Source organism: Synchiropus splendidus, chromosome 18 (genome assembly GCF_027744825.2).
Source record: "Synchiropus splendidus isolate RoL2022-P1 chromosome 18, RoL_Sspl_1.0, whole genome shotgun sequence".
Classification (NCBI taxonomy): domain Eukaryota; kingdom Metazoa; phylum Chordata; class Actinopteri; order Syngnathiformes; family Callionymidae; genus Synchiropus; species Synchiropus splendidus.
The window spans coordinates 14,429,269-14,439,791 of NC_071351.1; the positions used below are offsets into that span (position 1 = coordinate 14,429,269).

The 10,523-nt window shown below is 44.4% G+C and overlaps 1 protein-coding gene across 1 annotated transcript; it reads right to left on the bottom strand.

Moving 5' to 3' along the window:
• Window positions 1-7,994: 7,994 nt before the first annotated feature.
• On the bottom strand, window positions 7,995-9,339 carry bhlhe23 (basic helix-loop-helix family, member e23). The gene has a single exon (XM_053849939.1). It carries the CDS (start codon window positions 9,061-9,063, stop codon window positions 8,380-8,382), a length of 684 nt encoding a protein of 227 aa, XP_053705914.1. The 5' UTR covers window positions 9,064-9,339; the 3' UTR covers window positions 7,995-8,379.
• Between the last annotated feature and the right edge of the window lie 1,184 nt (window positions 9,340-10,523).

Below are 10,523 nucleotides of genomic sequence, written 5' to 3' on the forward strand. Positions count from 1 at the left end.
TAATTCCCTGCCATAGATCCAAATTCCATGCTTTGTCATATTAAAAAAGGGGTAAGATTATGATTTGTGAGCTTAGTAACATTTCCAAGAAAATAAAAAATAATTTGTTTCATTGTTTCGAGGTAAACATGTTTTCGTTCACGTCAGCACAGATGCACCTGTATCAACATGTAAGCTGCGTAAGCTTTTGGACATGCTTGTCGCATTACAGCGGATGTACTTTTGGACAAACTGCTGGACATTTATTCAAATTCACTTTAGTTTGGGGCTAAAAACAACAGAACGTGCCATTGCACTGGGATTAAAAAAAGGGAGAGTAGATAGAATGGAACAGTGGAGACCACTTTGACTGTGGAAAGACCACCAGGTTGCTCAATCCTACCCAGATGGTGGAGACCACAGGCAGGGGTCATATTGTATGAAGCAGAAGAGTAACAAGGTGTACGGTCTGTAGCCGACTTGTTCATTTTAAATGACCAAATCTCCTCTAAGGTTTCTCTTATTTGGAAAATTGAACAATCATCTGACAAAAAAAGAGCTGAAGCTTTTACACTCACATCACTATCACAACAGGAGTCCTGATTCCTATTGCACTAGGTTGTACCCAAACACATTGTAGCCCTGCATCTTGGTTCAAAAGTTATTCCGCAATGACTATTGAGTAATTCAAAATGTATATTGAGGTTTAAAAAAATAATCATGCGCACAGCTGTGCCTTCACTAACAAGGAGCGTGACAAACACAGGGCTGGTTTGCACTCTGATAGAATGTTTATCACCTGAGAAAAGTGATTTCATGTAAGTTAGACGGCTAATTTGGGAGAGTTGCATCACATGTTTTAGCCTGAGTTCCACCCAAAACCAACTGGCAAATAAACGGAATGTTTCCAGTCCAAGAGTGCAAGTGTGTTATTGTAAATATATAGAATAGTTCAAAGTTTAGATGCATTGTCTCACTTTGTATATTCGTGTCATTTTGGAGTTCTTAAATTGAAGTTGAGATTTCGCTTCAAATTCAATTTTTTTTTCACAGAAACAGTTATTAGAAATAGTTATTAAACAGTCAAAAACGTATAGTAACATTACCTTTGTGTTTATTCTCCCAACCAGCACCACACACATGTGCTTCAGAAGTCTGGGATGAAGAGGTTGAATTTTTATTTTTGTTTATAACTTTATGTAATGCAGACTTGTTTAAAAAAAATTTGTGGCCCTTTCAGGTTTGTGTTTGAGTACCTCTGAGACAAAGAGAAGAATCTGAGTAAGAAATTGAAGGAGTGCTGGTTCTCAATTGACGAGTTTTGAAACAAGTATATCAGAGCTGATGTGATAAGTTTGGAGTTGTGGAGACCAGATGGGTGGAGGCAGAACCAGGTAGCGGAAGAGGAGGAAGACAACCAATGAGGAAGGCAGTTTAGCTTAGGACTTGGGGCAAGACAACGCAGCAGATTTGGCTCTGTCAACATCTCCACCTGCTGCTCCAAAGCACATCTTTGACACCTTTAAGTCCTTAAAGCTGGCAGGCAACCCACTACAGGATCCACACTGGCTTCTAAACACCTGGTCAGTCTTTTTGTGCCTCAAAATATTGTCTTATCATGAAGCATACTGACACCTCTGAAGAGGTATGTGGACACATGGATTTCCTCCAAAGCGGTGAGAAGCTGTCCCCCTGCGTGCGTGCATATGTGTGTAAGAGACTCCTGGGCTTACAATAAGAGGCATGCTTCACATTATTGTTGCTCCAATTCACTTCCTGGGATTATCCTTAACACAACAGAGGGAACGGCAGGTGACCTGGAGCCACAGAGATACAGTATGGGGACCATTAAGAAGCACCACACAGTCATCCATTCATAAATAATCTCAGTATGACCCTGCTTTCACCCTTCACTTTTACTCTCTGCTAGTTTATCCTCGCCGCCCTGAGATGACAGTGTGTCATTCAAGCTCCAAAGTCATCTCCTCCATTAACAAGGCTGTCTAATTAAAGCCACGAATGACAAACACCTCCACGCAAACATTGGACTGTTGGTGCACTAATGGCCCGTCGGAGCCGGAGACTGATGGGCAGCTGTCTCCTGTCCATCGTCTGAGCACCGCAACCTTGAGAGCGGAGATGTGAACTGGACCACCCAGATAACACAGGCAGGTTAGAAAGGGCACTTTCTCCCCCCCACACACTCAGCAGTTTATTAATTAGGAGCAATATTGTCTTTCAATAAGGTGATGCTCTAATTGTGTCGAACATATGACTCCATCTCCCACAACAAAAACAGCAGGGGATACCTCGGGACACAAACATGAGGTGTTTTTTCTGCCGTTTGAGTCGGGACCAAAACAATTGGAAAACAATAACTGTCAGCAGGGATGGTATCCGGTGTTATTATCCTCTTATTTGCATTCTGTGAAAGGGAAAAACAAGGCACTCGGGCTTTGCAGCATTACAGCCAATCTTCAGGAAAATAATCATCTTAACCAAAGAAAGTTGGACGTCGCCAAACAAAGACGACGGAAGGGACAGTCATATGGATCAGGTTTTCGCTGAAAACAATCACTCTTTACATTGCCTCGTCCGTCTGTATTTGTTTGTGTCTCTCTTTCAGTCAAATCAAATGGTGCCCTCGTCTGTCGCTGTGTCCTGAAGACTCCAATTGGGCGATAAAAAAAAAAGACAAAATCCATTTTCATATTAGAATGAAAACGCCGGAATATTCAGAGGAATTATCCCTGCGACAAAACAGAATAAACCCCCCTCTTATGGCGCTAATCCGTCAAATACTTGTGATATCACCTGATAGGATGGTGTACAGTGTGAATATTATCAGTGGACACGATGGAAGTAGTGTAAGCAGGGCCCCACTGTGGAGATTACTGCGCACACTTCGCATTTATCTCACCCCTGAATTTAAACCTCTTGTCTTGCATTCATTTTCTGGATGGTTTTCTTGACCAAAATGTGCAATTAGAGATGAATAAATCCAGACTTGCTTCATGCTTACTAACTTTACATTTTCACATCACTTTATTGGGTTCCTTTGGGTTTCAATCGGTTAATACTTCCAAGTGCTCAAACAAAAGCTCAAGGAGAAGTCACTTCTAGCCATTACGACCCTCTCAACCTGCAGAAAATGAAGGGACATAATCATAAATTACTGTCCCTTTTCCTCAATAATATTAGTCTTTACTTGTCAGCCATCTTGGCTTTTATTTAAATGGGTGGGGGGGCTTCTTGGTTTTGGCTTCCATCTGGACCAGTTGGAGCGAGACACAGGGAACACCCAGGACAGGTTGCCAGTCCATCACACATGAACAGACAACCAGACACACACCTAGAGTACAAAAACTCTTGAAAGCTCAGCATGTTTTTGTGTGTTTATTTTAATAGCTTTTATTTCCAGGTGCCCTTTAATCACGGTGATCCAACTAAATTCCTCAATTGTGGTGCGGAGAAGATCACAGAGACGCAGCAAGAGGACAGTTTACACATCAAGGACAGAGTAACTTTGACTACAAATTTGACCAGATCAATCACTCAGCAAACTCCTAGTTTAATAGGAGCTATAAGAATCATCAAAAATAAAGCTGCGGTTAAAGGTAATATCTTTGAAAAAGTGTCAGTGTGTTCATAACTTTTGTTTGTTTTTAAAAGATGAGTATTGAGCAGCGATAACGTTGAGCTTTATTGGGCCATTAAATGATCAAGACGGCTGCTTTCCCTGATTTGTGGCTCGTGTCATCGTGGAAAGTGCGCAGCCTGTTTGTGTGGTAATTGGTCCTGGACAGCAGACAATCCCAGCAACTGAGCCGCTGGAAACCGAAAGCTCCGTAAGTCCAGCTCTTTTCTGCTCTTTCCATATTGAACAGTGGAGTCAAAGGACTAAGAAGATTACCACAATGGGATGAAGAGGCCATAAGAGCCTTTGTAGCCCTCATCGTCGCTGCAAGTGTTCACCACGCACAGTGAAAGTTGTTGCAAGACTCTTAAAGCTCTTAAACTGAGTGACCTCAATAGGAGTCTTCTTGGGCTGGGGGGGAGTGAGGTGGGGCAACAAAACGTGAACACAAACAGATCCATGTTCAGTTTCTATTGTTCCGTTTCATGATGGAGGCCGTAATGAAGCAGCTTAATGGAACCAGTGCCCTTGAAAGTTCTTCATCAGTTTGAGCTCCACTGCTCATGGGCTGGTGGTCCACCGTCCGCGGCTGTCAGCTCACCCGCGCACCTGACGCAATATTAATTAAACACAGCGTTTCCTGAAGTGGTTAAGCCACTTGCTCTCATTGGTAATGAGCGGGTTTAAAGCCGTCACATCGCCCCCAAAATTACTTTTTAAACTGGCCTTATTAAGCAGAAAATGAGGCCCAAATCAGCCTACAAGCTCCTCATTAAAAGCCACTGATCCTTGGCCACGCGCATGTTCCAACGCTTTTAATTAGACGAGTGCAAGATAGTCTGAGACAGGAACTGCCATTAATCTTGTCTTTTCAAAAAGGTGGGTGGGGGGCAGGTGGGGGGGTGTCCATGTTGCAGCCCGGTTCTGTAGCGCCGGCCCTGCGGACCCTCCCACGCCCCGGTGTCAAGAGCGCTATGAAGTGAGCTGCCACATTTTTCTCTTTGGCTTTATGCTGTTTAACATCAAATGGAGCGGCTGCGAATGTGTGTTTGGAAGTGGCTCTCAGTATACAGGACGGCCCGGCCTGTCACGCCGTCCACGCTTGGTGGATTATGGATGGCCAATTACATCGCTTTTGTCATTAATTAATGAGGATAACGCGCTCCCCCTGCTCCCCACAAATTCACGGTGCTCCTCAGCTGGTGCTGAGCGGAGAGAGGAGGAGAGACTGGGAAGGGTGGGTACAAAAGGCTGAACACAGGGATGGTAATGGTTGACCTCGGGGCTTCGCGTGCGCCATTCCTCCCCACTGGAGGTGCGCTTGGCATGAACGTGTCAGTGTTTGCTCACCACCAGTCCAGTATCTGTAGGGCCATTACAGAGATTAGGCACTGCTACAGTAACGGATGCACCCGTTTGTCAGCTTGGATCGTCTGTCAAGACCAACAAAAACCGAAGATGGAAACTGGGGGATGGGAACGAGGGGAAGACAGTCTCGCAAATGAAAGAGTATTCAACACAAAGAAGGTGTCATGGGATACAGTTGTGGTCAGCCTGGCTCCTACCACTTCCTCAGGTGCCCCATGTTTAGCCGCCACTTCCCAGTTCTGATCACAGATTAACACATCTTCACACAAAATCACAAGCAACCAGCTCACTGCGTCCGACAAGGTGCTGCTTCAGGGTTGAGGGATTATGACGTCAGAGGATTTTCGGGGCGCTCCTTTGGCTTTTACACAAAAAGAGGAGCTCATAAACAACTCCTTGCGTCACCTGACATCTTAAAGCCGCGACCATGCTTGCGTGAGCAATTTTAAACAATAAAAAAAGAAACATTTCTTGCGAGCCCCTTTGGTCGTCCCAGACTTAATCATAGCTGAAGCGTGTTCATTTTCCTCCAAGGCCTCTGTGGCTAGTACAGTACGTGTGCGGAGAGACTGTGTGTGAGGTGGAGCGCTACAATGTGCATCAGACACAAACGCTCGCACATGGAGAGAACTTAATTAGAGAAAGCAGCGCTGTCAGAAGCATTAGGCCGAGGTACACACTTAAGGGCATATGGTTTTAGTACTATACCATCGGTTTGGAGAAAAGCACACAAACATACCTCAAAGCTCTGAGCCATGCTAATGAAATCACTCTCTTTGGATCCCACTGAGAGGAAACACAAATGTTTACAGACATCACACAGTCGGTCCAGACTTCTGAACCGCACTGGGGCGCATGTGGAGGCAGCGGAGAGACGGACGGCCATTTTTATTCACGGCGGAGTTGATGAGACTGGCACTTGAAATTGCATTGATAGAGCCGAACAAAGCGAAACGACGGAGCGACGTTACTGTCATTCTAAACCTTGCTGCACACAATTGCCAAGGAAATGGCCACGTCATTAGCTGAAATCAATTAGCCAGTTATTATTCATTAATAACAATCAAGGCCACTGTTGCTGCTTGAAAAATTGCTTCCAGATGGCTTTAAAAGGCGAAAGCAAATATGTGTGAAGTGGCACCGACTCAGCCAATATACATTTTTTTTGCAACAACCAGTCGCTACTGTCCACATTAACTGCAAAAATTTGGATGGATTTTATCCACTTTTGTTTTTTTTTTGTCTAACACAGTCCACATCAGCTCATACTGTTACTTCAGCTTCTAAGTCTTAAAAAAAAAAGGAATATTTCTATATATAATGGGATGAAAAGTGGAACTAGAAATGGATTTATCCTTTTTAAGCAAAGCTCACATGTCATATTTACAGTACCTCATCATACTATAAAAGAGTGAACATTGCGAAAAGATAAATGAAGGTGTTGTGTACAATTCATTGGTTTCTGCTAGTCGACTAAAAGGTCCATAAATACTTGCAGCGGAATCAGGGCGGCCAACCCACGACTGACACCGTGCCACCATGCACTGACGGCCATTAGGATAATAAGGGGCAACAATAAAACATATATTTCACCAGCTCAACATTAGGGGCCTGTAGGGAGGGAGAGTGACCACCCATCCGTCTGTGCAAAAAGGCAACCATCTCATTTATGGCAATTAGGCGCAGCGCAGACTGATGGAACACAGCGCTGCAGCCTTCACATCATGAGGAGCATTTGTCACATTTCATCCCCACTGCCCGACTGTCTCAGGGGCTCTCAAACAAGACATGTATCATCAGAGGGGCCATTTAAGATGCCATGGGTGGCCTGTTGTTGTGTCACATGGCGAAATTGTAAGAGAGGGAGACACTTATCCACTTTCTCCGACTGTCGCTCCAGCAGTGTGTGAAGACTTACTTTGAGAGGAGCGAGTGCTTAACACAAATCAAAAGACATCCACATATATATTTAAATCACTATTATACTTTTTATTATCTTGTGCAAATACCTTGTAATAATAATAATCATTATTTTTAGGATTATTTCTGTTTGACAATACATTTTGTAGTTAATAGGAATATATAGTTTTGCTACATGTATATTATTTCAAAATAAATGAATATGTTAAAAATCTTGTGCAACAACTTTTTCATGCCACCACAATATCTAACCGCAAAAAAAAATTTCAATTTTACGCCTTGAATGAGGATGCCATTTGAAATATCACAAGCGCGCTATTTGATGGCAAATAAATATTTAAGCAAACCATATAGATAGATAGATAGATAGATAGATAGATAGATAGATAGATAGATAGATAGATAGATTTCATACAAACAAACTGAAAAATACAAATTTGATTTAGAATAGATTTTTTTTTAGATCACGCTACTTCCAGATTTAAGCCGATGTTATGCATGTTATGTTATACTTTCTGTCACTGTAGCAAGCCATAGCATACTTATTACACCTTTAGTTTTCATACATTTGCCTGACACTAGTTCATTAATTTATAATATACGCTTAGTTTTTACAATCTTAAACACCACTCGTGAAACATGTTTGATCTAATGTATTTAAATTGTTCAAAATTTGGCAGTTTCTTCGCTAGTCCACAGATTTGAAGGCAAGTCCAGCCTTAAAAATATATATTTTAGATGATCACTATGGTGAGTATATTTAAGTCACAGTCCCTGCATCGAGTGCCCAAAAACCTGCAAAAGAACAGTGGCCTTGTAACGTTCAGTAAATTTAGTGGCGCTCTAAAGACAGCGGTTGAAATCGTGTTAATGGATATCCAGGGTGTAAGAGTCTGCTGTCACCCAAATACCCAGAGACAGGTCCTGGGTGCCCCGGGGGGCGACTAGCGCGCCCTTCCCCTCAGCACAAACTGGCCCCACCAGCCCCACTGAGCTTGTTCCGACCCATCTTTTCATGTCAAGGGTGAGAAGGAATATTTGGGGGGGTGGAAGTTAGGAGGACGAAAATAAAGTCAAGCCAGTCCGAGCATAGATATGTTTTTAATTATAAAGACATATAAACAATATATGAAATTCACGTTGCAACATCTCCAGTGTGTTTTCAGGCCATTCTTAAATCTGTTTATATTCGCAGGTGTAAATACAATCATGAGTGATGTGCAAGAGTTCACTTCAGCCATCAATTTAAGTTGTTCAATGTTGCATAGATAACTAAATGAAATCAAAAGAAATATTCAAGCAAAAACAATTGTCATTTTAATGGCGCCAATATCGCAACTTAAACTTAATATTACGTCTATTTTCCACAGATGGACGTTGAAGGAGAGTGACCGACACTAGACCTGGATTTAAAAAAAAAAAAAAGAAAAAAGAAAAGAAAAGAAAAAGTTGGGGGAAGGTGAGAGCGAGTGAAATCAAGGCTTGTCGTTGCAGTGTTTGAAGAGGCTGGACGGTGTCCCGGAATAAGTGGAGCACTTGTCGGCGCAGGTGGCGAGAGCCGAACCGGAGAACGGGTACACGGCCGCCTGGCCAAAGGGCGCCAGAGCGGTGGGGATCGGCGAGGTTATGGTCTGTCCCTGGTTCAGATAGGCGACGAGCCGCCTCATCTCCTCCAGAGCCTGCGCTTGCATGAGGATATAGTTTTTGGCGAGCAGAAGGGTCGCTATTTTGGAGAGTTTTCTCACCGAGGGGCTGTGCGCGTAGGGGATCACGGCTCTGAGTCCGTCCAGGGCGTCGTTCAGGTCGTGCATCCTCCGCCTCTCCCGGGCGTTGATGCTGAGTCGCAGGGACCGCTGCTCCTTGGACTTCTTGGCCAGGGGCCCCCCGGGCTTGTCGTCCCCAAATGACGAGCCTCTTTTCCTGGACTCCAGCGAGTCGAAGCCGTCCTCGTCGTCGCTGGTGTGCTCCCCGCCGCTCTCGTTCGACTTGGCCGTCTGTCCGGAGAGGAAGTCGGCGGCGGGGGTGAGCTGGAAGCGGCCGGGGCTTCCAGCACCATGGCCAGCGCCGAAGCCGAACGCGGACTGTCCGTAGCGCTGCGTCAGGTCCAGGAGCGCGTCGTTGCTGATGGACTTGAGAAGGTTCTCTTCATTGACATTCATTTTCAGATCCAAGAGTTGCCTTGCTGTCTTGACTTTTCTAGCTCGGGATGCGCACTTGGAGAGTTTTCAGGAGTTGCTGTCGAGTCTCCGCACTCCTTTCCCACTGACTCTTGAAGGACTGAACAAGCGCTCACCTCCTCTGCTCGCTGCTCCCCCTTGTTGCGCACATAGCCACAAACTCTTGTGTAATTGTTCTGGGTGAGGAGCCTCTCCTGCTGTAGCCGGCCTCCTCTGGCGTCTCCTTCCTCCCTTTGCCTTGGGGCACTTTGTGACTGGGATGTGTTCTGCTCACAAGTTAGTAGCGGAGAGGCCCAGTGGGATTATGAGCGCGTCCAATCACAGGAGCCTTTTAATTAACTGGCCGAGAGCGCAGGTCTGCGCCTCTCCATTCAGCCGGGTCTCTTTTCTGTCACTTTTACACGCCACTGCCTCACAATCAAACAATAGTCCCCAGTCCTTTATTCACTTTATAAACATGTATCGCGGTAAACCAGCTGTCAGCCATGGAAACAACGCCAGGAAGTTCGCTTACCTTGTAGAAAGAGTGGAGATCCTTCAGTCGGAAGCCACAGAAACAGAGACAAAGAGTCAGCGACACACACTGTTCAAGTGACTATGAGTCCATCAAACACCGCTGCTTTGAAACTGCGCAGCAAAGCTAGTACACAGTGGATGAGATTTTAAAGCAAAGGAGGAGTAAATGAAGTTTTTTCTTTGCAAATACTTTATGAGGTGAGATGAGGAAATTCATCTGCACTCAGCTTCCTTTTAAAAATGTCTAATAGACATGGTTCGGGGTCTCCCCCAGTTTGGAGATCAACATGTGAAGTTGGGAACTGTTTTCACTCATAGAGGGTTTTCAAGGAGGTGAAGAAGAGAGTGAAGGTATGGTGGGGACACGTGGGGCTGTAGCAGCATGGCTGAAAGGGAAGGTTTCTGAAGAGACTGAAGCTGAGCTCGAAGTGTGAGAGATGAAGAGGCTGTTGTTGGGAGGGAGCAGACAAGAGGGGAGACATGTGGTACAGAAACATGTTGGAGACTCGAGATGCTTTTTGCATCTCAGTTTTCTTCAATATTAGTTCACCTAAAATAATTCACCGCGAATAACGTTTTATTAATGGCATTAATAACAATGTTTTTTTTAAATTTGGGAAGGGGTTTCAGGGGCAGCATGTTTGTTGCCATCCTTGACTGGCTGGCTACACCTTCATTACGCTCAGAAAGAGATGCCAAAGTTAAAAATATATATGCGAAATCGAAGTACCAAAATTAAAAGGACCGTTTAATGAAGAGAAAGAGCACAAAACTGACAGAAATAAGAAGAATTTGGGGAATACAAACACAAAGTGGCCCCACCTCGCTGCTGACAATGTTCTCAGGCAGGGAGGAAAAGTCATGAAACTGTTGATCTTAACTATAAACCCACCTCTCAAGGATAGAAGAGTGAGGAACCCATGAGT